At 38.9% G+C, this 27,924-nt stretch overlaps 1 protein-coding gene across 10 annotated transcripts in view; it reads right to left on the bottom strand.

Moving 5' to 3' along the window:
* The window catches only part of trip12 (thyroid hormone receptor interactor 12), a 150,916-nt gene that overhangs the window by 6,554 nt on the left and 116,438 nt on the right, over window positions 1-27,924 (bottom strand). For 8 of the 10 annotated variants that reach the window (XM_078564172.1, XM_078564171.1, XM_078564174.1 and 5 more), the window contains 12 exons: window positions 25,001-25,074; window positions 21,594-21,793; window positions 20,813-20,940; window positions 17,931-18,082; window positions 14,702-14,844; window positions 13,325-13,481; window positions 11,936-12,034; window positions 11,691-11,805; window positions 10,241-10,395; window positions 6,310-6,474; window positions 4,702-4,866; window positions 2,834-2,947 (listed from right to left, as the gene is read on the bottom strand). In XM_078564172.1, the coding sequence (XP_078420298.1) occupies window positions 2,834-2,947; window positions 4,702-4,866; window positions 6,310-6,474; window positions 10,241-10,395; window positions 11,691-11,805; window positions 11,936-12,034; window positions 13,325-13,481; window positions 14,702-14,844; window positions 17,931-18,082; window positions 20,813-20,940; window positions 21,594-21,793; window positions 25,001-25,074 (1,667 nt within the window). The remainder of the gene's footprint in view (window positions 1-2,833; window positions 2,948-4,701; window positions 4,867-6,309; window positions 6,475-10,240; window positions 10,396-11,690; window positions 11,806-11,935; window positions 12,035-13,324; window positions 13,482-14,701; window positions 14,845-17,930; window positions 18,083-20,812; window positions 20,941-21,593; window positions 21,794-25,000; window positions 25,075-27,924) is intronic. The other 2 variants (XM_078564175.1, XM_078564177.1) reach the window with 1 other exon arrangement.

Here is a 27,924-nt window from a genome sequence, read left to right as displayed (position 1 = left end):
GTAAACCTCCATTGTTTTATGGCAGCAATCACAAACACAGCTTGAGTTTAGTGACTTATCAACAGTTCTGATCTTGCAAGTCAGAATGGCACAAAGGCAGCAAGTAAATTTTACTCATGATTATCATGGTTTACTTATTGGTAAGCAATAAAGTCATGTTTCAGAGCTCAATTTTTTTTCCCCTATATATAAATGCTTTTGGGTTGAGTTTGTGCTGCTGTGTTAAAACATGTTAATCCCTACAAGTTTTTTTTTTAAAAACAGGTCACAACTCCATGAATTTCAAGTTGATACAATATGAAGCAGTTAGGTGCCCAATAAATATTTACACATTATGACAAGGATGAACCTATTTATGTGAACAATGTCCATCTGCTTCCTTAGTCAGAATAGACACAAGAAGAAAAAAAAACACATTCGGGACAGTCAAGTTTTAAATGAGTAAGGGATAGGCCAGGAGCCTAAAGTTAGATGATAAAATGCAGGTCAGTTTCTGACAGTTGTCTTGAAGGAAAGGTGATGCCATAAACAAGCCAGGCCACAAAAGGTTCTGCATTGGATTGTCAGTCTTGTTTATATTCTCAAGCTATTTGACAAGCATTGGACGAATGATTTGTTTTTAAAACTAATAGCTGGGAGCACGCCCAACTAATGCACCACATAGAATTGCATGACCTCTGCTCCAGTCCCTTTCAGGTGGACTTACCACCTTATGAGACAGCTTTGCATCAACTAATGCAAAGTGCAGCTACAGGGAGTTACAAATACAACCTTGGGAAGACTTTAGCACCTTGTGGAGGCAAGTCTCAGCAAAAATTTGCATCAATGCTATTTTAGCCAGTACAACCTTGCTTGATGCGATAATTGGAGACTGAATCATATATCAAGCCTTTTGACAGATAAGATACAAGCCTCATTTTTGGGAATATATCCAGTCAACTTATCCAGAAGTTTTCAGAGTTGGCAAGAGCATCTAGATCAATGCTCGAAGAGGGCAATAATTTCTTTTATTCATTCAGGGGATGTGGGCTTCGCTGGCTAAGTCAGCATTTATTACCCATCCTTAGTTGCCCCTGAGAAGGTGGTGGTGAGCTGCGGTCCTTGTGGTGTAGGTACACCCACAGTGCTGTTAGGGAGTTCCAGGATTTTAACCCAGCGACAGTGGAACGGCAATATTTCCAAGTCAGGATGGTGAGTGGCTTGGAGAGGATCTTCCAGGTGGTGGTGTTCCCATCTACCTGCTGCCCTTGTCCTTCTAGGTGGTAGTGGTCGTGGGTTTGGAAGGTGCTGTCTAAGAAGCCTTGATGAATTTCTGTAATGCATCTTGTAAATGGTACATGCTGCTGCTACTGTGCATTGGTGGTGCAGGGCCTGCGGTGCCAATCAAGCGGGCTGCTTTGTCCTGGATGGTGGCAAGCTTCTTGAGTGCTGCAGGAGCTGCACTCATCCAGGCAAGTGGGAAGTATTCCATCACACTCCTGACTTGTGCCTTGTAATATGGCAGACAGTCTTTGGGGAGTCAGGTGGTGAGTTATTCACCGTAGGATTCTTAGCCTCTGACCTGCTCTTGTGGCCATGGTATTTATATGGCTAGTCCAGTTCAGTTTCTAGTCAATGGTAACCCCCAGGATGTTGATGGTGGGGGATTCAGTGATGGTGGTGTCATTGAACGTTAAGGGGCAATGGTGAGATTCTCACTTGTTGGAGATGGTCATTGCCTGGCACTTATCAGCCCAAGCCTGGATATTGTCCAGGTCTTGCTGCATTTGGATATGGACTGCTTCAATACCTGAGGAGTTGCGAATGGTGAACATTGTGCAATCATGTGCAATTATCAGCGAACATCCTCAGTTCTGACCTTATGATGGAAGGAAGGTCACTGTTGAAGCAGCTGAAGATGGTTGGGCTTAGGACACTACCCATTTCCATCCTCTTGTTCCTGTCAGCAGGCACCTTGCATATGCTGTGACACCAATTTGTGAAATTGACAAACTGTGATGAGGAACATTAGCTGAAAGTTGCTATTACAGTAATGACTTGCACTCTACTGAAGAGCTAGAAAGGAGGACCAAGATACCTGAGTTGCTGTAGAAGGAGATTTTAGGAGTGCTCCCAAGACAGCTTTGATTATGGTTTTAATTCTATGATCAGAATGTCCAAGGAAAACTTTCATGGAACAGTAAAATGTCACCTAATCTTCCAAGATTATTTGGACAATGAACAGACCCATCTTACACGGTATCAAAATCAAATTAGAGAATTGTCGTTGTGGATGACACCTACAATAATGATCACTTATCTCCAATGCTTAATTTTGACAAGTGAAGTTTACTTTCTCAATTTCATTCAGTACACAGTTGTGCTCTTATGTATGCAATAGGGTGCGTTTAGGAACAATCTCATTTATGTGCCTTCCTGGGTCAGGAAATTACATCACAGTAACTTGAAAAATACTAACCTCTATTTCCAAGCAAAAGATTTAAAATTCCACAATATTTATCAAAGGGATTTGCTGGATAGCATTACAGACACCAACTGAAATATTTTATATTTAAAAACTGTGGCTACCAACTTAGCTTGGCTTTAATTGAATAATTGGGGAGGAAATATTTTTGAAGCACAATAGGTTTTGATGGTACACTGTAAAACAAATACCATTAACAATTACTGCTATTTCAGAACGGCATCGCATCAAAATGAAATTTACCATTTAAGGAAACCAACCTCAAAGGGAACTGCTATCTATTCATGATGGAAAATTGCATCCATTTTTAAAATTGTTCCCAGTGAGGTGGCCTTTGACTAGGTCAATATATCTCCATGAAAAACTAACCTCCTCAGGGTAAAAATACTGCAAGTGATGGAGTGGAAAAACTGACTCAAAGCCATCTCGAAAGGATTCAAACTGCTTGGAAACACCTTCATTCAAGGTCCAGTATACTACCAGCTGCGGAAAGAAACATATCGCCAATTATACCAAATTATAACTACTTGCAGTTATTAAGTGCTTTTAACAGGAACATCCTAAAATGCTCAAGAGATGTAATCAGGTGAAAGTTGACAGTGATCCAAAGGAGACATCAAGAAGGGAATCAAAACCTTGGTCAGAAAAGTAGATTTTAAAATGTCTTAAGGGAGGAGAGGGACATGGAAAGGCATAGAAGTTTAGAAGGCAATTCCAGATGTAAGAATGCATGGCAGTCAATGGTGGAGTGCAGATTGGGATGGACAAATAGTCAGAATTGGAGGAACAGTGATTGCCAGGAGCCACTGCAAGTCAGCAAGGACTGATGGATAAGCAGAATTTGCTGTGGGATAAGACATGGGGAATAGAGTTTTGGATGAGTTGAGTTCACTGAGGGTAGGAGGCCACTCACTAGTGCAGTGAATCAAGTCTGGAGGCTGCAAAGGCATAGTTGAGAGGATGTGAGGGGTGGAAACTGGTAGTCTTTCCAATGGAGGCCACATGGGTTAAATAGGATGCAGAGACAGTTCAGTGTGAGACAGTGGTAAGGGAAGTTGATGGAATCAATTTTGAGGTTAGAGTTTGTGGTGAGGGGCTAAAGATGATGACTTCATTGGCCACAATGAAACACACACTCCAACACAGGCACTGGAAGATGGAGAGCCTTTGAGAAAAAAGTAGAGCTGGGTGTAATTAACACACATGTAGAGGTTGAACCCTTGTCTGCTGAGGAGCAGCACATAGATGAGGATGGGGACTGGTAATGATGCTGGAAATACTATCTACAATTGGAACAAGGATTGGTCATTTAAGAAATAGAGGGGACCAACACTGGCAAGATACAATTATTAAAAAGTTATTTTTCCTTTGACTCGAAGAGGGCAAGGAGTCCAAGCTGGGGATCAGATTTTCTGGAATGGAAGGACTAAGTAACCTGCAGGTGATGAAAATTATATTAAATTATTGGACACAACACAAAAGCGTTTATTTTAAACAGAAATGATCCTCAAGGATTGGAAAGTGGTAAACCATCTTTTTTGTGTATCTGGATACTACAGACCAATTTACCAATTATAAAGGAAAATGCTTGAAATGATTAATACTTCAGCATACTGCATATGTGCAAATAATGGCAAGCAGGCAGATGACAACCCATTAATGTAAATGGACTGAAAGCAAAAGTAACACTGGCAGCCAAGCTAAGCAGTTCCTATTGGGTGCACTTGGGTACAATCACCAACTGTGGTTGCAGACATTGCTCTCATGAAAACCTATGATAAGAATTGCCAAATAAGCTTTTAAGCCAAAGGATATGTAAGAATTGACATATGCATTTAATTGTGACTATCCCATACATAAGCAACTCACTGGGGAAACTGCTGGGCAAATTAAATATTGTTGCTGAATCTGCCTTGCAGTATAAATGCAGCCAATTTTTTTTTTTGACCACAGGGACTAAGCCATTGAAAGTGGCTGGGTATTAAAATGAGATCCACAAGGCCCCCTGAGTAAAATAAACGTGGGACTTTATATACATAATGATCTGAAAAATAGTTGCATAATTTGAGGTATACAGTATTCTATAATTCAGAGTTCCAATTTAAAAACTGTTGGGATGATTTGCAACTTAACTGGAAATGATTCACTCCACTGCATTCTTATACTTGAATTATGCAGGCACTGGGGCCAAGTTCTTTTGCTGTTTACCTTATGCAGATGAAAATTGTAGTACATACCCTGAGATACTCTTCCAAATTGTGTATGGTGACAACTGTGTCCTTGCCTCCTTTTTTCAGTTCAACACTGGCATACCCGGGTAATGTGAAGTCCAGTCCAAGATCTTCCACAGAGCAGCCATTCATATTGAGGCTTTCCAGAGCCTGTTGAAGACATTCTTTGCTCTATCAAGAGATTCACATCAACAACATTAAATCTAATCTTTTGTCAGGTATCCTAAATACCTGCCCTTGGTAACTTGGTAGTTTTAACTTTCCACGACACGTACATGGAATGTTCAAAGAAAAAGGCACTGGGTTCAAAATTTTACGAGACTGATGTCAAATGAGATGGCCACCCTCCAAACTCCAACCCACCTCCCCCCACAGCCAATGGAATGCATTGGTTTGGTAGCATCTCCTTTGGACATGCTTTGTTACTCCAGCAACCCAAGTTAAAGAATTAAAGAGCAGATGCATGACCTTAGTAGGTGCGCACTTATCAGTATTCAGAAAGTGAGACCATGTTAAAAGTTAAGCAAGTCTCCAAGTGCAACGGAGTTGAGGGAAATTCGTTGTAACACAAATTTGGAAATCCAAAACTGGACTGACTTATCTCCAAGATGGAGGTTGATTGGAGTTTGTTGAATTGGGACATGCCAAGAAACACAGGCTGCTTCTCAAAATTCCACGCAACAGAAAATTACACAGGAAATTTGCAGACAAACCATAAATAAATGAGAAAACTTTGATAAATGAAAATTCCTCATCAGGAGCCCTAAAATGTATACAAGAATTTTAACTTGAAACAGCAATGACCAACATATTGTAAAACTGAAAAATGTACTGTGCAACTGGCCCAGTAGATGGTCACAGAACGTATGGGGAAGTTTTGTTTGACTTGATCCGTGAACCTCTCAAATGCAGAAGTGTCCGCTACTTTGAGCGAACAGATACAACAGGACTATTGCTGACAGGAAAACTGAAGAGATGGTTTATAAAAAGGAGTCAAATATATCAAGGCTAGATCATCTGTGAAATGGTAATGCTGTATCAAGATTTTTTTTTTACAAAATAAGAACGCATCCCCAAGAAAACACCCATTCTCAAGCAATTGCTAACATGGAAAACTTAAATTCCTATTGCCAGTGACCCAATCATTGACGAGTGCGAAAAGCCTCTGACCAAAAAGTAAAGCAGCCCTAGAACTGGTAATGGGTAAGTGATTATGCAAATAAATTACAAGATGGTGGAAAAAGTAGTAAAATTTGTTATTGTAATAGTGGACCACGTATTACGGTTGCATGTTACAGGGATTTAAAATACATTCACAAATTAGTGTGTGCTCAGTCTTTTATTGTCTCCCACCAGACAAACCCCTTGCCCAAACCCAATTTTCAATTCTCTTCTAGGTACTTCCATCTACCTGTGCTAACCCATAATATTTAGCTTAAATTTCTATGTGTACCAAATAAATCAAACATTGAAACTGCCCTTTGTTTTCATAACAGTATTCTTTTGCTCAGATTGCCACAAACACACTTGTTCAAAATAGTGGCAGAAATTTGAGGGTCAAGGATGCAGGAGGCCAGATGACAAAATGGTCAAATCAGTAACTTCCATTCTTACCTGCGATCTGTCTTGCTCCAATTTCTTCTTTTGTTTTATGATGTCCTCAAGATGACAAATTGATTTTGCTACTACTGGATCAATGTTGAAAAGGTCATGGGAGCAGAGGGAAATTTCTTGCCGTAGCATCCATTTGTAAAACGATAGGCTAAGAGGCAAATCCAACTATTCAAAACAAGTGGGGCAAAAAAAGTTACTTCTACACAATAATTAGACCGTTCACAAATTCAATGTTAATATGCAAATGACTATTTCCTCATTCTTGAACAGTTTGCATTACAATTTCAGTAAAATAGGACATCACTTGTCAGTGATGCACATTGCCGTAATGTACACCACAAAATCAAATACTGTTCTAAATCTCAAGACAGGGCAGAATAGAAAATAGATATGCATTAACTAGTGATTCAATAAGAATGTGGGTATGTACAGTTTATCATGTATTATGTAATTCATTATATACAGATTTAATTGCATTTATTTAGTTCGAGATCAAATTTTCTGCTCATTGCAAAGCAGCTGGTGTAAAGGCAACTGTAGTTCAGTATGACGGAGAAGATTTTTTTTTACATGAAAGGACAGTGACTGCAAAGTCACCTCTGAGAATCTATTACATTCAAAATCTATGGTCTTGTACTTGCTGTCAACTTTTTCAGTTACAAATTCCTATGTCCCCATTTCGAATAGAGACTGGTAACATAATCTGGTCATTCTATAATCATACACTGTCTCTAGTGCGGCATATTGCAACACTACCACTGGCAGAAACAGCAATCACAGTACAATAAGTTCACACAAATGTGGGCAGAATATTTTATTTGAATTGAATTTTATAATATAAATACAAGAATAGGGACAGAATGCAAAACAACAATGTGGATTTATTTACATCTGCGCAACATGGCCCAGTTAATGCCAGTCCTCAAACCCCACTTCACCATTCTGTAGCTTTCAATTTAAGGTCCACTATTTAGAGAAACATAAATATGCAGTTTACTAGGCATTGCTAACAGATGCACCCTTATTTGAGTTATGGATTTTGAGCTTTACATAATTAAAGCTACATGCCCTCAGTAGAAATATCAAATGGTTAAAATTACACTTGTTTTGGCCCACTGAAGATTTTTTTAAAACTCATTTGGAGGAATCAATCAATAGACCATATTAAAAGAAGTCTGCAGCTATCAACCAACCAAAATATACAACAGGCTAACTTGACAATCTCGGTTTGGAAACCATTACGTAAAGGCTCCAAGTCACTTCTCAATTAACGATTTGTTGAAACAGGTTTTATTTTTGCAAGAACAATTTTACTTGATCAAGCATTAAAAAAAATCCTCCTGCCCCTTGGTAATTTCCCCTAAATGGATATCTAGTTGAAATCTGTTTAAATGTGAGTTGTTGCAAGGGTGCTGGAAAATCATACAATGTTTGTGTGAAGTTCTTCCAAATATTTATTTGAAATTTGTGTCCTTTGCTCCTACTAACTTCACTGACTTGGGAGTCATTTTTCAGGCTTTTTAAGCTTTTGTATATAATAGATATCTCAATAAAGGTCCTCCCTCAACATCTGCTCTCAAACTGATAGAGGTATTACATTACCTACAGTGAAAATAGCTCAACATAATTTCACAATATGATTACACAAAACATGTGCTTCGCAAAAGGTTGAGAGAACCACTTGTGTTATTTCACTAACTGCTACTGCATAAACAGCAAAGGACCTGATATTCCCTGCTGTTGTCAAGGCTCTTTTGGTTGTAGGAATGGTTTTCACAAGCCAATCTCCTGTATTATTGCTCACAAGATCAGAGCAAGCTAGCTGGTTTTAGAAAAAGAGTTTTACATTATCTGGAGCTGGGGAGAGATGGTATTGTTAGTCTTTGTCGCGTGCTTCATCCTATTGATGGTGAAGATCTCATGCCTCACCCCAGTGATGGTTAAGATCTTTCCAACATTCAAGTACGTTAAACAATTTCTGGTCTCCAAATAAGAATTTGCACCATGCCGTTTCAACAATTTAACTTGCAATTTGGACAGCAGGCTGAAGGTGTTCATCCACAGGTGTTAGCTAAAGAAGCCATCTAAGCAAAGGTCATGCTGACTATGCTGAAAACACCAACATCATGGAGACAATTCAGATTCAGCTGCCCAACCTAATGACAATATTCTGGAGTTAGCCAATCATATCATCTAAAATATTTGATCTACTATATGTTCTACTAATATTTGATTAAAAAATGAACTTGCGTTTATTTTACACCTTCTCATCCAATTGCTTTTTTTAGGATACACAGTCAGTACTGTTTTTCAAGTTCAACAGCAGCAATGTAAAGCTAATCTATTTTGGTGGTGAGGGTAATGGAGGAATGTTAGCTGGGATACAAAGAGGCTCTGAACACTTTTTTTGAAAAGTGCTGCAGGATTTTTAAATCTACCTGAATTAATAGAAGTGGACAGGACTTTTGTGTAATGCCTCATCTAAAGGACAACATCTTCAGCAATACAACTCTTGTTTAGTGCAGCACCAATTTGTCAGCCTAGCTTTTCAAAAATCGTTTGTGGGATTGCAGTGTTGCTGGCAATGCCAGCACTTGTTTCCATCCCCATTTGTCCTTGAGAAGATGGTGGACAGGCTTTGCGGAGTCAGGAGGCAAGTTACTCTCTCAATTCGCAGCCTCTAACCTGCTCTTGTGGTCACAGCATTTATATGAATAGTCGAATTCAGTTCCTGGTCAATGATAACACCCAGAATGTTGATAGTGGTTGATTCGATGATGGTGATGCCATTGAATGTCAAGGGGAGGTGCCTACATTCTCTCGTTAGAGATGGCACTATCTGGCACTTGCGTGATGCGAATGTTACTGACATGCTTCTATCCCGGAGCTAGGTTTGAACCCACAAGTTTCTAGGTTCTGGAACCCTACTGTGTCAAGCTGACAAGAACTAGCACAAGGGAATTTCCAGCACACAATACATCTACACAATAAACTAGAAGCATCCTCAAGTGTCTGATGCAATAAAAAAGTGACCAATCCTGGGAGGCATGGTAAAGGGCTCAATGTGGTTTGCAAAATATCAAATGGTCAATATACCATTAGGAGTGTCGGTTGAAAAACATGTTGACAAGTAGATGCATCACTCAATTTGTGGCTACGCAGACCTCAAAATTAAAAAAAAGTGGCTAACCACTGAAAATCCATTTCACTCAGAGGCTTTTTTGGCACTTAAAAAAAAACAAATATCTTAGAGTAGCTCTGAAGAGATAACCTAGAAATTTCAACCACTGATTGGAAAATTACTATCTTGCATTGATAAATCAGTTTCTGAGACAAACTTATCTCTCTCTCATTTTGGTGGTTGATACAAGAACGGAGGGATTGAGAAAGGCAGAAGTGGCTTGTTCATGCTTAATGTGAAACCTTAACAGATATTTTCTTGCTCCCTTTTGAAAAACCAGAGGCAAAGCAGGAAACAATTTGATAAGTCAGCGATTACATTTGACAAAGATAATCTATTGGACAGTTTCTGGAGCTTGCAAGGGAAGAGCTGATGCCACAAGGAAGCATGGCTTTTTATAGTAAAAAGTGAGGGTCAATTCAACAATTGTACTTTAGCCATAATCTTAAATAAGGCTTGCTGTAATGCACCCAGTGTGCTTTGTTTTCCCGTACTTTCCATCTCGAGTGTTAACTCCAGATTGAGTTCAAACTGGAGTCTGTGAAAGGAATCCATATTATCTAACTACAACAGTTACATCTGACAGTTTAAGGTACCTTCAAAAATAGCTTCACAAACTGAAATCTCTCTCCAGCCCAAATTTCAACATGACCAACTTATTACAGACCATATGCAAGTTTAAAACTAAGAGTGTCCGGCAAACATATTATTTGATAGCAGATTCATACAGCAGTTACCAATAAAACATACCAATCGGAAGTCCATGATCGCTTTGGCTAAGAACTTGCCCAGAAATCGCAACTTCATTTTCACTTTAGCCACATGTGCTGGTTTTGTATTTCTTCCAAAAGGAACAGGGAAGAGGCCACGTGGATTATGGATGTATCGGGTCCCTTCTTGGCTGCCTAATAATAGCACAATTTAGCTAGTTTAGTTGACCAGTAATTTTACCCCTGTTTCAAAACTGTTTTGGGTGATTGTTTCCAGTCTATAACACAGTTCTGATATTGTCTGTGAAACATGTTAAAAATCCAGGAAAACCACAGGAATTCAGAAAAGATATGGGAAGCATAACTGTCTAAGAATTTTCTGGATAAAAATTTGCAGAATCAGGAAGGCTCTGCACATAACCAATACTGTATTTCACTAGGATTTATTCTCCTGAAAGATAATTAAATATCCATAGCACTGATGAGCCTTTAGTTCAGGATTGTTTAAGTGAATCTGGCCACATGGCTACCCTACAAGTCATTAAGAACATGAATTTCACAAAATGTATTGCTTAGCTGCCAGACATATGCTTAGATTACACCTTGATGCTCATGCAAAGTTAATTCAAATACATCAACTTCACAAACCATAAATCTGTTATCAAATTGTACATGCATTATGGGAGCTTATGCACACTAAGGGGAAGGAACGTGAATTAAAAAGCATGGGGGACAGCTGTTCCCTCGTGATTTCTTCATGGCAATGCCTCGACCAGAGGAATCAACTTGCCAACCAATCAGCACCCTTTTCTCATGCAGCATAAACTGTTGCTCCCTTTGAAATTTGGTATTCTTGCATTTGTCCAAACAAGTGCTTTAACAGCATGTCTCTTTTTTCAGCAAAACTCAAATTGTACACCTGATCTTTTAAACTTTGGAATATATCATGCAAGGCAGTTCACTAAGCTGTGTACTCTGTGCTGCACCAATTCTGATAGATGGTTTACTGCAGTTACGATCAAATAGAGGAAGTCAACTACAGTTCAGGCTATTGACCAATTACCAAAACAAACCACTAATGCTTCATGGATCACTCACTCAAGAGAAAAACTCAACAGCTACTGCCATCAGTTAGGTTCTCACATTTGATTGTTTTCAGAATGCAAATGCATTTGCTGGGCAAAAACTAAAAACATTCACCATATTTCAAAAGCCTCATATTTACATCAGCAAAATACTGCAAATCTAAAATAAAAACCAAAAATGTTGGAAACATTCAGCAGATCTAGCAGCTGCCAGACCTGCTGAATTTCCAGCATTTTCTGTTTTTAGCTCAAGTTTATTTGCTTTATTAGCAAACTGGAAATTTCATGCAATGCAATATTAATTCCAAGCTTTAAACTGAGTATGACTACTTTCCTATAAAATTTAGTTCAAAGTTAAAAAAAAGTTGAGCTTTTTATTTTCACATTTTATTTGATAAATTATACCTTTAGGATGGGAGAGCGTGACTTCATCTCCCCGCCATAGACCCAGGTCAGCTCTCTGCAGTTCCTGAGATACAAGTGCATAGAATTCCAATGTTGGACCCAGGCCTGTCCCAACCTAAAGAAAGAATTAGCTGGTCAGCTTTGGAAAGGTTGAAATGAAAACTAGCTTATTGTCAACAGGATTAAAATACTGGGCACAACATATGTTAAGAAAATTACAAATTCCAACGAAACATTAGGCTTACTTCATTTTCATACTGAATCTCCAGCATTGCTCTCGAGCTTCCCAAATCCTGCATCACAGATTCTGCTTGCTTCAACAGCTCTTCCCTGTTCACAGTACGCTGTATAAAAGGTGAAAAAAAAAATTAACAGTTGGAATAGAATTACCTGCATAAAACTTGGAGAATGGTATTCGTTACAAGGTTGACGGGGGAGTTTTAAAAGATCTGGATTGTGCACTGGAGTACACTCTCACAAGGATTAGTGTCTCAGTCAAGTAGCTGAATATTTTGAGAGGCTATTTGATATTGGAGCACATTGTAGACGAAGTCAACCCCGTTCTAAGCCAATGTCCAAAAAACACAATTCCAGAATTCAATAGATAGCAACTGGGGCAAGAACCCCCACCAATTTCCACTGCATAAATCAAGGGGATATCTAGTAGTTTTCGTTGTTATACATTGTACCAGGCTACCATGGCCCTGGCAAGCTCATCTAGTTGATGTATAAGATACTGGTCAAATCTCTGAGGTACAATGCATAGCCCTGGTTATGCAATGATGGAAAGATGATTGCTCTTCTATGGAGTGAACAAGGCTATAAAGGCGACCAAATTATTTGATGAAGGCGATCAAGGCACCATGAAAATGCAACAAGGTCCACAAAATAAAATCAGTTGAGGGTTTTTTCCCCCAGTGTGACAAGAGTGAACTGTTGCTAACCACAGTATTAGAATGAAGGCAAAGTATAAGTTCCTGAAGAGGTCTGCGCTCTAATCTCACTGAAATGCCAAATTCCTAAAAGAAAATTCCCTGCTAGAGTCACCTATGAGGACTATTAATTTTCAAAACTTAATGATTAAGGAAAAAACTGCAATTTCAAAAGAATTAAGTTTTGTTGCACATTATCCTGAAAAATATTCATTACAGCTCTTTCAGAATGTGTTTTGTTAACTTCTGCAGTATGCACACTATCCAATCAGCAGCCAGTATGTTATGTGGGTCATCCTTGAATAATTTCTCAAATTGCAGGAAGGTGACTAGTGTCTGTTATTCTCCCTCCCCATGTGACAGACTGAATAGAAATACATCACAGCCAGAAGCTCCTATTTTTTCTTTATTTAACCAAATTGTTTCCTCCCAAACACATTTACTTCCGATTCCTTTTCAACACCAGTAAAGGATGACAGTGGAACACTTTCAGTCTCCAATGCCAGTCCCTTAACTAGTGTAGGATTGAAATAATGTATTTAGTCCTTCAGTTCTTCACAGCTCTATTTTAAAATGTCTGGCTTGAAAAGCACAATGTAACTGTGTAGAATTATATACAAATTACAGGAAATGACAGATATCACTCACCGTTCAAATAATAATGAAAAACTGCCATGCTAAGCTGCAAGTACATGCATTTACCTTTTTCCTATCCAAACGGGGAGCAACTCTGCTATCTTGCGAATCAGACTGGTTGATTTCTGGGTTCGTATCTAATAACCTTTGCATGGCTCGATCTCGATCAAACGCAGTCACGTAGAACAGCATTTGCCGTGTGTCAAATGGGAAAAAAAATGGGCTTAAAAACAAAACAACAAGATTGGTAACCTGCTTTTAAATTTCTACAGAAAAAAAAAAATCACAAGTCGTTTAATTCTTCACCATTCTTGTTAACTCAAATTTAAGGCAGATTACTTTTAACATAAGTCTTATTTTACTAGCTTCTTTTCCCTCCTTTCCAGAAATAGGTGATACCAATGCATTGAAAACCAATTTGGAGTCAAGATACATTTTGACCATGCAGTTGAACAGACAACATTGGTAGCTTTAACACATGAGAACTGCAATTATTCATGGACTGCATTAGTTACCTGAAGTCCCTCGTGTTATATGAAATCAAGGGTATCCTGTGAAACTTTTGAATATAGCATCTGCTGTTTAATATTGCCATGAAATCCAGTGCACAACAGTTTGTTTTTTGCGCAACCTGCAGGAAAGTAGTTACGGTAAATCCCCTTAAAACTCAGCAAAAAAATTTTGAGCAACTTCACAGGATTCTCCAAGTTTTGTAGATCTTCAGGGATTCCACACAAAGCATGCAGCTCAAAATCACTGGACTTAGCAATTCTCCAGCCAGTTCAGTCAGCAAGGTCATCTGAACTCAGGCTACTTAAAAAAAAACTAAGTAACTAGGGAAGTCAATAGATCATGCTTGGCTGTTTATTTTTAATACAACATTAAAGAGCTAGGCATGGAGATGATGTCTCTGAATTGTTACCTTACTCACTGGCCTGCAGGCTAGTTGGCTTTAAGTTCACTTGATTTCACTACAGTATTAAACAGCAAATTTTATATTTAAACTAGAATTGGAAGACATTGTCTCAGTATATAATGCTGCACGACAAATTAAACAACTTACTATTTTTGAAATTGCCCAGTTTTAACCAGCTCTGAACTTCTGAGCCATAAAATGAATCAAGGAGGGAAGAATGAACAAAGCTGTATAAATATGATCAGCCAGACTCTGTTCCCCACCCTGAGGCCACTTCCCAAGTTATCTGTGGTGCAATTTTCTCTTTTTCACAATGCTTTCCTCCAGTTAAGTAGCACATTATTCAATTTTCATGCATTGTGTTCCGATTACACTAACAAGACTCATGGATGAAGGTTATTATATAGAGCTTCAACTGAAAATCAGAATTTGAAAATCTTTGCATGAAATACATGTGTTAATTCAATAAATTGTATCGTTAACCTAGTGACAGAAGAGAAGAATAAGTAATTTTGTTTGTTTCATACCAGGTCCTTCCCAACTCAGTCAACCAAATTGGTATATTTCCTGTCATAATAACCAGGGGGTCTTGAAGTTGGCGGTTAGCCTTTGCAGTCAGTTTGCTGTTGATTAATTCATTTGTTGGAATAATCTCTTTACACACTGCATTCTGCAAATAAGGAAGAGATAGGTATAAAAATGAATAGCAATCTACTTACAAGTTCTGAATAATGATTGCCATAAGTTACCAGCTTACATGTTATATATGAAATGCTAAGGACAGGGTGGTGCAGAAACAATCGCATGCTCTCACACATTTCTAATATATTGGCCCTTAAAGTTTTTACAAATTTACCAATGTTGAAAATATATAGGAGTTTAGTCAATGTTTGAAACGGGAAAATTGGCTAATATTTTGGGCAGAAATTACCCAGAAAGTCTCAACTTTCTTAATCTTGTCATGCAAAGGTATGAAATTACATACCAACATCTAACATCAATATGACATCGAAAGTGAGCAGTATAGAACAATTTCATAAGAACTAAACCAGGAGGATTTAGTCGTAAGTCTAATCAAGTTAAAAAACTATTTAACCTAGAGTTTTCATTTACTCAGACAAAATGAGAAATTCATTGGCATGTGGAAAACTCAATTAATTATGCTCCAATTCACAGAATCTCACAGAGCAGAAGAGGCCCTTCGGCCCATCGAGTCTGCACCGACACGTGTGAAACACCTCACCTACCTACCTAATCCCATTTACCATCACTTGGCCTATAGCCTTGAATGTTATGACGTGCCAAGTGCTCATTCAGGTACTTTTTAAAGGATGTGAGGCAACCGTCCTCCATCACCCTCCCAGGCAGTGCATTCCAGGCCGTCACCACCCTCTGGGTAAAAATGTTTTTCCTCACATCCCCCCTAAACCTCCTGCCCCTTACCTTGAACTTATGCCCCCTTATGACTGACCCTTCAGCTAAGGGGAAGAGCTGCTCCCTATCCACCCTGTCCGTGCCCCTCAATCTTGTACACCTCGATCAGGTCGCCCCTCAGTCTTCTCTGCTCCAACGAAAGCAACCCAAGTCTATCCAACCTCTCTTCATAACTTAAATGTTTCATCCCAGGCAACAGCCCTTCCAGTGTAATCACATCCTTCCTATAATGTGGCGACCAGAACTGCACACAGAACTCCAGCTGTGGCCTCACCAAGGTTCTATACAACTCCAACATGACCTCCCTACTTCTGTAATCTATGCCTCGATTGATAAAGGCAAGTGTCCCATATGCCTTTTTCACCACCCCACTACCATGCCCCTCTGCCTGCAGAGATCTATGGACACACACGCCAAGGTCCTTTTGTTCCTCAGAACTTCCTAGTGCCATGCTGTTCATTGAATACTTCCTTGTCAAATTACTCCTTCCAAAGTGTATCACCTCACACTTCTCAGGGTTAAATTCCATCTGCCACTTAATCTGCCCATTTGACCATCCCGTCTATATCTTCCTGTAGCCCAAGACGCTCAACCTCACTGTTAACCACCCGGCCAATCTTTGTGTCATCTGCTGTTCACGATAAACTTAACCAATTGAGAAACCAAGGAGGGGATCTCAGGAAATTGTGCAAGACATCACCCGGGTTAAAAATAAAGGGAAAGGAATTAGAAATGTAACTGCTAGTGATTTGGATACAATAGGATTTTACTTTTTAAAATTCTTTTCATAGGATGTGGGCATCACTGGCAAGGTCAGCATTTGTTGCCCATTCTAATTGCCCTTAAAGTCAGTGGCTTGCTAGGGCACTTCAGAGGACATTTAAGAGTCAACTACATTGCTATGGGTCTGGAGTCACATGTAGACCAGATCAGCCTAAAACAACAGATTTCCTTCCGTAAAGGAAATGAGTGAACAAGGTGTATTTTTTTTTTTAAAACAACAAAAAAAGTATTGTTGAGGCTCGCTTTTTACACGATTGCCGAGACTCGCTTCGATTAACTCATAATAGAATTTAAATTCCATCATGGGCATTGGCCTGGGCCTCTGGATTACCAGTCCAGTGACACTGCCACTAGACCACAGTCTTCTCCCCCTGCGGCAAGGCTGTTGGAATAGATCTGATTCATGCTAATGCAGAAATTAAACTTTTGCTAGTTCATGTAAAAGTTTAACATCTCATTAAAGTTTTAGTTATTTAATACCAGATACGCAATACCATTAGAAAAGACCATTTTTACATGGAATTGTATTTTGCTCTCAACTCCAAATTAATTATAAAGATATGATGGAGATATATTTTCAATATAAAAATTGCTTTCCTTCAAATTTTCTGCTAATCCTTGCAATGTGAAAAATCAAAATATTGGCAAATCACATCCTGTACCCTGTGACAGGACCAACTAGATTGTTATGGGGTCTAAGGTATGACTTCTGTTAAATCGAAATCTGTTCAGATAACTGGCAAGCTATGAGACTCTCAATCACAGCAAAATAGATTTACTTCTGAAAATGAAAAGCATTGGGAAATCCTGAGTTTTGCACACCAAGTGTAGAGTAGTTCGAACAAAGGGATCTCTTGTGTTTACATAGTGCCTTAAGACATTTCAAATTGACTTGTTTCACATATAATGGATTAATTGTCTGTTAAGCGCTTCAGATGTCCTGATGTAGTGAAAGGCACCATATAAATGCAAGTCTTCTACTGTGAAGTACAGTGACTTACGTATGCAAACCATCAAGGAAAGCAGCTGCGAATCATAGCACAATTCTGTTGAAACATACAGCACAGGCAGTCTCCATTCGGTTCAAAAAGCTGTGCCAGTCCTTTACCAGAACAATCCAAAACAAATCTCACTGCTCCATTCTCAACCCATTGCTCTATCTTCCTCATCATTAAATATTTTACCAATTCTTCACTGAAATATGCAATGCCCTCTGCCTCAAATCCTCTTGCAGTCAAGCAGCTCTGTATAAAGACGGCTGTCCTTAAACTGATGACCCCTGTCACTTACTCCACAATCAGGAAATAGTCTTATGCTATTCAAAACGAGGGAGTCAGAAGTTGAACAAACCACCATATAAACAAAAACATCTAAATTGCAACTCATGCACATTATCAAAAGAAAACTAATATCCAAGAGCAAATTAAAGGCTGCAAGCCAATTTCAGAGTTAATGGCTGAGCTCTCAGATACAAGTCAGATTTCTGCTGCAAGCGCTTCCAGGCTTCAGTTTCTGCAAATGTCATCTTGCAGTACTCACATTATATAGGTAATACCAGTATCTACTGATGGCATGAAGCACTCTCAAAAGCAGAATCACATCTAGTGATGGGTCCTCAAATGTTATACCATCTGGAGGAATTGAAAGAAGATATGTTTCCAAAGGATTTCCCACTGGAGGGCACACGCCATCTAGGATGTAAGAAAAGGTTAACGGTTTAACTGTCTAGAAGGACACCATTTAAGTCTGACAAAACTTCATATTAGAGAGAGTGCCACCTTGCATCAGTGGTTCATTCCCTACAAAAACACTGGAAAGACATACAATAGGATTGCACTATATGTGCCTGACAAAATAATTTATAGTTCTATGGCAATGCAGAAGAAAGCTTATGAAAAAGGCTAGCAAACAACAAAGTAACGAGGGTCCTTCCAAACATACCACAGGAACTATTTGAGAGGGTAAAATCACAAGGGTTAATGGGAAATCTAATTTTAGAGTACAAAGAGATGGTATAGGTATTAAATATTTTGTAAATGATCAGATGGTGGAGCAGAATATGGAACATTGCTAGATAACTGTTGGAAAATAGTAAAGTCAGGGAGGAGATGGCAGAGAATTGGATCTTAAACTGAAGACTAGGAAACGTAATATTATCCTTTGCAGAACATTATTTTTGGCACTGAGGGCCACAAAAGTAGTGTCCTATTCATTTTAACCAGAGAACTATTAAAAAATTACTTCTGAAATTAAACTAAACTACCTATTGCGATGTTGCCAGAATATGGCTACTTAATTTACAAGACAGAATAAATGGATTATTTACAAAAGCAAAATAAAGGTTAGTTCAGAAAGTTGTTCCTGTTTAGTTGCTTCAGATTTACTCATTTTTAAAATCTTCATAACAATGTGCAACTTCAGACCAATTATATTTTTCTATTAGCCTATAACCTTCTATTCTAAACCTTATAAGTAACATTGTCACATCATTAATACAACCAATAATTCTGCTAGGGCTTCATGGATTGGGAGGCAGTGAATATAAACACCAGTATTCGAGAGGTAAGCAAATTCGAGGGGTAACAAAGCACTTAAAGAACTCATGATTAGGCTGTGCCGACATGGATTTATGAAAAGAAAACCATGTTTGACAAATCTGGGATTTTTTTTTGAGGTTGTAACTAATGGGGAATCAATGGATGCAATGTATTTGAATTTTCAAAAACATTGATAAGGTACCAAACACGAGGTTATACATAAAATGAGGATTCATGGGATTGTGGGCACTAATATTAACATGAATTAAGGACTGCTTAATAAACAGAACACTAGAATGAATTGGATCATTTTCGGTTTTGTATGCTGTAACTAGTGGAATACTACAAGGATCAGTACTTGGATCTTGTGATCTATATCAATGAGTTAGGCAAGGGGACTTAGTGTAACGTATCCAAATTTTTTGACGAATACAATGGTAGGTAGGAAAGTAAGGAGTGGGGAGGCACAAAGAGATTACAAAAGAATATTGGCAGGTTGAGTGAGTGGCAGGAACATAGCAGATGGAACATATCAGGAAGTGTGAAGTTATCCTCTTCAGGAAAGGAAAAATAGCAAAAATAGAAAACTTCTAAAATGGTGAGACACTGAGAAATGTTTGCATGCAGAAGGATCTGAATGTCCTACATGAATCATATGAAATTAACATGCAATCAACAAGCAATCAGGAAAATATATTTCCATATATAAAATAATATATTATATATAACTTATATAAACCACTGATTAGACCTCAGCTGAAATATTGTGTAGAGTTCTGGGTGAGACAATATAAGGAGGGTGTAAACACATTGGAGAGAATGCAAAAGAGGTTTATGAGAATGGTTCTAGGGGTGAGACACTTCAGTTATGAGGAAAGATTGGAAAAGTTGGGACTGTTTTCCTTGGAAAGGAGAAGGCTAAGAGGAGATTTATATAGGGAGAAACGGGGGTTCCCGCTTGTAAACGGATGGAGAACCAGAGGGCACAGTTTTAATGTGCTTTGCAAAAGAAGCAAATGTGAGGTGAGAAAAAAATTATTCACACAGCGAGTAGTTAGGGTTTGGAAGGCACTGCCTGGAAATGTGGTGAAGGCAGGTTCAATTGAGGCATTCAAGAGGGCATTGGATGATTATTTAATTAGAAACAAATGTGCAGGGTTACAGGGAAAAAGCAGGAGATTGGCAATAAGTTAACATGTCCAGAGCGCAGGTGCAGGCATGACGGGCCGAATAGCCTCCTTCCACACTAACAATTCTGTGATTCTTTTTGTTAGCTTTTATTTCAAAGGGATTGGAGTAAAAGAATGAAGACATCTTCCTGCAATTGTATGGGCCTTAAGTGAGCTCACACCTGGAGTAGTGTGTACAGTTTTTGTCTTCCATCCAAGGAAGGATATACTAGCCTTGGAGGGAGAGTGACAAAGGTCTACTAGGTAGATTCCTGGGATGAGAGGATTGACCTTTGAGGAGAAATCAAGGCTGGGAGGTATTCACTGGAAGTCAGAAGAATGAGAAGTGATTTAATTGAAACATAAAATTCTTAAAAAGACTTGTTAGGGTAGATGCTGGAGGGATGCTTCCCCTGGCTAGAGCCAGGGGTCACAGTCTCAGAATAAGAGATCAGTCACTTAAGACTGAGATGAGAAGAAATTACTTCACAGCATTGTGGACCTTTGGAATTCTCTACCACAGAGTGCTGTGGATGTTCAGGCATTGAATATATACAAGTCAACATCCAAAAATCTATTGATCTCAAAGGAAATGTGGAGATAGTGCAGGAAGGAGGAATGAGATTGGAGACATGCCATTATCATACTGAATGATGGAGCAGGTTAAGACGACGACTCCAGTTCCCATTATGTTCTTCTACCCCAAAGCACTCACCGTGCCACAGTTCATCATGTTTCCTTGCATTTCTTGGGGAGGTTTTTGTGGGTGCAGTCTGAGCTCGTCCTCTCTTTCCACCAACTGTATCCTTACTCCCTTCCTCCTCTTCTTTAACAGGCTTGTACCTATTGCACACAAATTCAATAATGATCTCAAGTTAGTCTTTACATTATGAAATCTGACCTGGATTTGAGGCAGTTAAAGCATCATTGGCAAGTATCAACTTGCTGAGAAAATGCTGTAATTACTCAGTAGGTCTGGCAATACCCATGGAGAGAAAGTGTTAACATTTTAGGCTGTACACCTCTTGCCAGAACTTTTGACAGTTCTGACGGAAGCTCATCGACCTGAAACATTAACTCTTTCTCTCTCCATTAATGAGTATTTCCAGCACCTGCAATATTTTGGTCTTGTACTGGTAAATATCACAGACACAGATCCCACACTAGAGGGAATACACAGGCCAGTACAAGACAAACAAATACATGATTAGTATCTCAAATGCCACAAACCATTGCTATTGACTTTGAATCAGTGAAACCTTTGATCAAGTTTGTCAAGTAATAAGCTCTAAGAGTAGTGGTGGTGGGTCTAAAGGTGGTTACAAAACATGTATTCCACAGTTACTTCCTGCAACAGCTACACAACCTTTAGAAATTTGTGGACTGGTGCTTATCTTCTTAGTTTTCTTAGACATTACAGGGCAACAGGGATTAGGAGGCAAAATTATTAGAACAAGTTTTCAGTGAAGTAGCTGCTGGTTGCATCTAATACATACCATATTGTATGGGTCTTAGTCCATATTCCTGCCCTTCCTAACGGGTTACTTTCATCATCTGTGGACTCTCTTTCTTCATCAGCTTGCACACTGAACTGCCTGACAGCTTGGTAAACAGTCATGTTGTAAGGCAGCAAGTGATCTCCTATGTAAAACTGTAGTCTGTGCCTTACACTCCCTGAATTCAAGAATTGGGCAGCCTAAGAGAACAAAATGGGTCAAAATGGTAGTAAATCAATTTTTATAAAGCAATTATTTCAAGAATGTTAGCCTATAAGAAAATCTCCATTGCAACACTTAATTGATAAAATGAGTTGGCTATGAATTATAACAGTAAAAATTAAGGATCACGTGCAGTGAATTTACTTCTATTGAAGATTGAGCTGGGGTAAAATTATGGTTCAGTCTTCGGCTCAGCCAAGGGCCTCAGGTAAGATTTTCAAAAACAAAGTGAGCTTAGGAAGTGAGAATCTATACCTCATCTTTGGGTAGAGTGTAGACAGCCCACTTGAGGTCTAACTGCTAGGGACAAATAATGGAGGTCAGATTAACTAGGCATGGGTAGTAACTATGTCTAACTGAAGAATGACGTATGGGGTCAAGGCTGCACTTGTCAGATTGCCTGGAACACACGTATTGGGCACTTATAAGTGGACTCATTACCAAAGTAATTCAAGTACTTAACTTCCACTTGCAGTCCAGCTACAGAGAGTTACAAGAGTGCCTCCTTTGGTTTCTGTTCTTTGTGCTCTCATAAGGCTAAATGGATAAAGGAGTGTCTTTCTGGTCAGCCTATCCTTACAGGCGATATATAAAATTTGTCAATGACAAAAGTTTAGTGGCATAATAAGTGTAAGCGAGGGCACAAAATGAGACACAGCGATAGATTCAATTACTGGGCAAAACAGTGGCATATGGATTCCAATTCAGGGATCATAAGGTAATTCATTTTACGCTAAGGATAGTTCAGAGCATTTGTTTTTAAATGGTGAAAATCTAGGAACAGTGAGGGGAGGGTGGTCAAAAGAAGTTTAAGGGTCCATGTATGTAGGCCATTAAAACATTGTAGTCAGGTACAAAAAGAAATCAAAAAGACTAATGGAATGCTATGTCTAAAGGGCTAGAATATAATGATGAGGAAGTTTGGTACAGCTATATAAAGCCCTGGTTAATGCACATCTGGAGTACGGCGCACAGTTCTGGGCACAATGTACAATGGACTTAATGGCCTTGAAGGAGTGCAATGCAGAATCAGCAGAAAGTTTACCAGGGCCCCAAGGGTTGGATTATGAGGACAGGTTGGATAAAGTAGGCTTGTGTTGGGGAGAGGAGATGGAAAGAAACTTCTGGCGGAGTCTAGGACAAAAGGACATAATTATAAAATCAGAGCCAGGCCTTTAGGAGGGAAGCTAGGAAATACTTCACAGGACAGTACAAGTGTGGAATCCTCTCCCAAAAAAGCAGACATTAGCTCAATGAGTAATTTCAAACCTGGGATCTACAGATTTTTGCTAGCCAAAGGTGTTAAGGATATGAGGCCAAGGCGGATGGATGGAGGATGTTAGGGTACAGATCACTCATGATCTGAGAACGGCAGACCAGGCTTGAGGGGCTGAATGGTCACTCCTGCAATTTATAAAGCAATTGATATTTAATACAGTAAGAGGTGCAAGGATACGAAACACTTTGAAAAGACCAATTTGTAGAAAAGGTGAAATGTTGACAGGGAAACCATTTAAAGGAAAATGAACTTGAAAGAATTAAATGAACAAGAATGAAATGAACTTGCAGAATTCATTAAGTTGTACAAAATTGTAAGCATGTTGAAGCATACTGCATAAAATTTCATGGTTTCACAACATCTAGCCTGCTCTATCATAATTGCACCATCTTGTGACAAAGAAGCATACTGCAGCATGTGTTTTAACAATTGTTTAAATACACTGTCACCATATTCTGGCACCAGGCAAAACAGCTGAACCAAATAAAATCAAACTTAACCAGGAACAGAGTGGGAAGAGAACTGCTGCCACTGATGCTCCCATCTATTCACCCATTATGAGAACCTAGATTGGTCATTACTTCTGAAATAACATCTGAATTTTACTTGGATTAATGCAACTAGTGACTAAACAATGAATAGTCTCAAAAGTGGATCCAATTGCAGGAAAGAGTCATGAGCCCAACAGCAAGATAATTGTGCAAAATTCTCCCAATTATAGTAAATCAGTTTTAAATTTGCCCATTTTAAATTGCTTTGCTTTAATGGTCGGTCAGTTAATGTGAGCTGTATTCACATTCAGCATCGGAGCTGTGTTTTAAAGTTGTTTTGTGCCGAATTTGACATGGTGCCACATGGCCTGATTGACGCCATTTTGGAGCAGCCTCTACTGTTCTGACCCTCCAACTTGCGGCTTACTTTCTGCAAGTTGAAGCTGCTTTTCCTGCCTCTTGTCACTCATCTCCAGAGCCCTTGCTCACAGCAAGGGTTTGGGAGAGGAAAGCAGCAAGTGGGAAAGTGGGGGGTTTGGCGAGAGGAAGGGTCCACATCAACTAGGAGGGTCAGGGAGCAGGAGAGGCCATGAGCTGGAGGGTCAGCAGCAAGATGGAGGGTCAGGGACCAGCTGAGGCTGCAAGCCAGAGAGTTGGCGAGAGGAAGGGTCTGCAGCAACTGAGGGGGTCAGGGAACAGGAGAGGCTGCCAGCTGGAGGATCGGCAAGAGGGGGAGACAGGGAGCAGGAGGTTTCATGAGCAGGATCAGCGGCAAGCAGGAGGCAAGTAGAAAGTCAGCATATTTTTTATTTTTAAATTAATTTTAAGTTATTTCATTTATCAGTAAGAATTTAGCAAAGTAAAGTATTTTAACTTATATTTTGTGATGACCCAGGTCCTACAGAACTCAACTATAGCTTTTTACATTCATTTTATTGGGAAAATCTGATTCACTTAAAGTTGTTTCGCTTGAAGTTGCACTTTTCAGGAATGCAACTACATAAGTGAGGACTTGCTGTATTGCTTTCACAAATCAGACACAAATGCAACATTTCAGGACAAATACAATGAATACACTGTACAGGGATTGCATAAACACGAGTATTTTTTTTTCTTAACCTTTGTTCATACTCTTCCTCCTTCCACATTAAAAGGAAAGCCTCAGTGATACAGTTCTATCTTACACTGTGAACAAGAATGTACACATCATATTGAAACATTTACTGTATAAATAATTAAATTCTCTGAGGCACCAGTCTTGTTACCTACAAAACAAGTCAACATTTGATTAAGTCACAAGCAGTTAACAGCAGAATCATCTTTAAGTTTTGCCTTTATGGTTCTCAACCCTGATGACAACATTGACAACAGTAAACATCACTTTTACTTTCAGACTATGAACATAACAAACTTACCAATGACTCATCAATTTCATCATCTGAGCCATCATCATCGCTATCTTCATCTTCCTCCCGGATTCTTCCATACCCTTGAATTACAGAAACTTTATGTCAACATGAGCCCCAGATTTTCGAACCTTAGACAACCACAGACTGCGAGAGATTACAAAACTAATTATACCAAATCAATAAATATGAAGATTGACCATGAATTGCAGTGCAAAGGCCCAACTACAAACTGGTAGGATATAGACTTATACCCAAGTTTTCAATTTAAAGTCCCTAAGCTTGGCTATTCAACCTCAGAAGTATCAAACAGCCCACAGACAGTGAAACAAGAGCAACACTGCTCATCAACCTCAAAGCAGCTGACCACAGAATGAATATATGAGCAACTATCCACAAACCTTTTGGACAGGGATGATGCATGGAAACAAAATATCTAAAGGGGAAAAATATTTCAAAAGCAAAGAAGTGTTTCACTTATAAAAAGTGAACTCTGCTCACCACATTGGCGAATTTTTGGGAAAGGGCTCAACACAAGAGTCACTATAAATTAATTCTGACATTTGACTTCAGTCATGCAAGTATAAGCAAATGGCACTGAATCATCTGCAATGGCTTAGAAAAACTCCTAGACAAACACTGCTGCAGAAGGACCAGAGATTACAAAATGGATAGAACAGGACCTCAAATCTCAGAACTGCTTAGTTCAGAACCAAGTGATCCTTAACATATGTATATAAAATAATATTGCTACAAGTTACAACATGCACTGACATGTGACCAAACCAGGCAGAGGAGGCTTGACTCACTCCAAAAATATAATGTTTGGGATTCTACCAGCAAAATGGTCACACTAAGAATTTAGTGCTTTGGAACTATTCCAGGAAATCTCTTGACTCCCTTTACAGTTTGATCTGTAACAAGTTACATTGCTATTCACCCTCTACATGAGCAAATGGCCTCAATCAAATCAACCTACTCTATTCCCATATCTTTTCATCCCTTGGTTTATCTACCCATCCAGTTTATTCTTGGATGCTCAATTTTGGTCTCAATCTCTAACTGAATTTCACAGCCCAAGAACAGGGGAAACAGGCTTCACTTGCTCTCTGTTCTAAATTTCTCATTTAATCTTGTATCGAAAGCCATTCATTCCAGGCCCTTCAATTACTGCAAACCATGTGCTCCTCTCCACAGGTGTAGGTGTTTCAAATACAATCACCTTATAAATCTGAAAGTTATATTTCCTCAGACTGGGTTACATCCTAATTAATTTGTATTTTAGCATCTCTAATGCCTCAATAGCCTTCCTATAACTTGCAACCCTATACTCTCAGGTCTTAGGGTTTTATGTAGGTTTTTCAGTTTGGCTTTTAGCTTCTATACTTGAGATAAAATCTAAAATACCATCAACTTTTCTTGTTATGACCCTAAGGTGCTGCTTTTCATGTCTTGGGAACCTGTACCCTCAAAATTCTCCTTTTTCACAGCACCAAGCCCTCTTCCATTCAGATTATGATTACCACTATTCTTTTAACCAAAATGCATCACCTCAAATAGTAACACTGAATTCCATCTGGCATTTTAGTCCATTTTCCATATCTTATCAAATCATTTTGCAGCTTCCTTTGGTTTTCTAAAGGATTTATAGATTTTATTTCAATACCAAATATTTGACACCAACTGCTTGAGACTTGTATCTAAATTTATAGTGAAATGGCCCCAGAATTGAACACTGTGCAACACCACAACCCACACTAAAAAGCTGCCGTTTATTGCTATTGTTTTCTCTTCGAATCCTTTTATAAGTGAGTTCAGTATCCTTTCCCCCAATTCCATGCCCATTAATATGCAAGCAGTCAAACCTTTGCCCAAAGATTTTATTGAAGTCCAAACAATTGCATCCACCACACTTCCTCCATCCACCATATCAGTTATCTCTCGAGGTTTGTCGAGCAGAATTGTCCCATTTGAAATCCTTGCTGGCTACTTCTAAGTGTTATCTCTATCAACATAGATTGCAATTTAATCCTTAAATTGAGGGGACTTAAAAATCCCTAGCACAGCTATTATAATTGGTATGCAATTCGCCAGGCTTTCTTCATCTCCCTTTCAACAAAACAGGTACTACTTTGGTCTCTCCTCAGTCCACTAGCACACATCAACACACAAGTGCTAATGCATCATTTCTAAGGCACTAGCAATTTCCTCCCTCATCTCCCACAAAATCTTGGATGTGTCCAGTCAGGCTTTGCTCTCATTTAGAAAAACTAGCTTCTCCAAATTTTCCTCTTACCCATCATAAAATTGATCATCTGGCTTGCAACCACTTCAGAATTCATTCTTCTCTAATACTCTTCTCTTTATTAAAGACTTGTGGTGCCTAATAAATCCAAATTTGGAGTGCAACTAAACAACAGTGATCTGCCAGGGCACGGTCTACAACTCGGTAGCAGTGTATTTGAAATTCCATATACTAATCTCAATCTCAGCTAGCGTGACATTGAAGGAATAACCTAGCCGAGATGCTTGCTACTGGGAGTACAGGGTCAAGCTAGCTTAATTTAACTATTTGCTACTGTCTAGTTACAAAGAAGCATCAATAGTGACCCAAGAGCATGTTGCTGGCTTATCTTTCACCCTTCATCTGCGATAGAGATTTATGCTCTGTACTCAGATTTGTAACAAACGAAAAGAATCAACAAGAACAAACCGCTAAGAATACAAAATACTTCTAAATTGTGGATTCATGGCCTTCAACTTTTATGACTAAGGCATTATGGCTTAAAAAAGTAACCAGTTTAACTCTCTCAATTGTGGTCTAGCTCTTCATCGATAGTCAGCATTTGAAACCACCATGTAATATAAATACATCAAAAACTCAGTTAAGCCAGGCTATATGTGAAATAGTTAATTTCTGTTGCTAAAATTAA

The sequence above is a fragment of the Cetorhinus maximus genome, chromosome 19 (genome assembly GCF_964194155.1).
Source record: "Cetorhinus maximus chromosome 19, sCetMax3.hap1.1, whole genome shotgun sequence".
Taxonomy (NCBI): Eukaryota; Metazoa; Chordata; class Chondrichthyes; order Lamniformes; family Cetorhinidae; genus Cetorhinus; species Cetorhinus maximus.
This window is presented reverse-complemented; position numbering and strand designations above follow the sequence as displayed.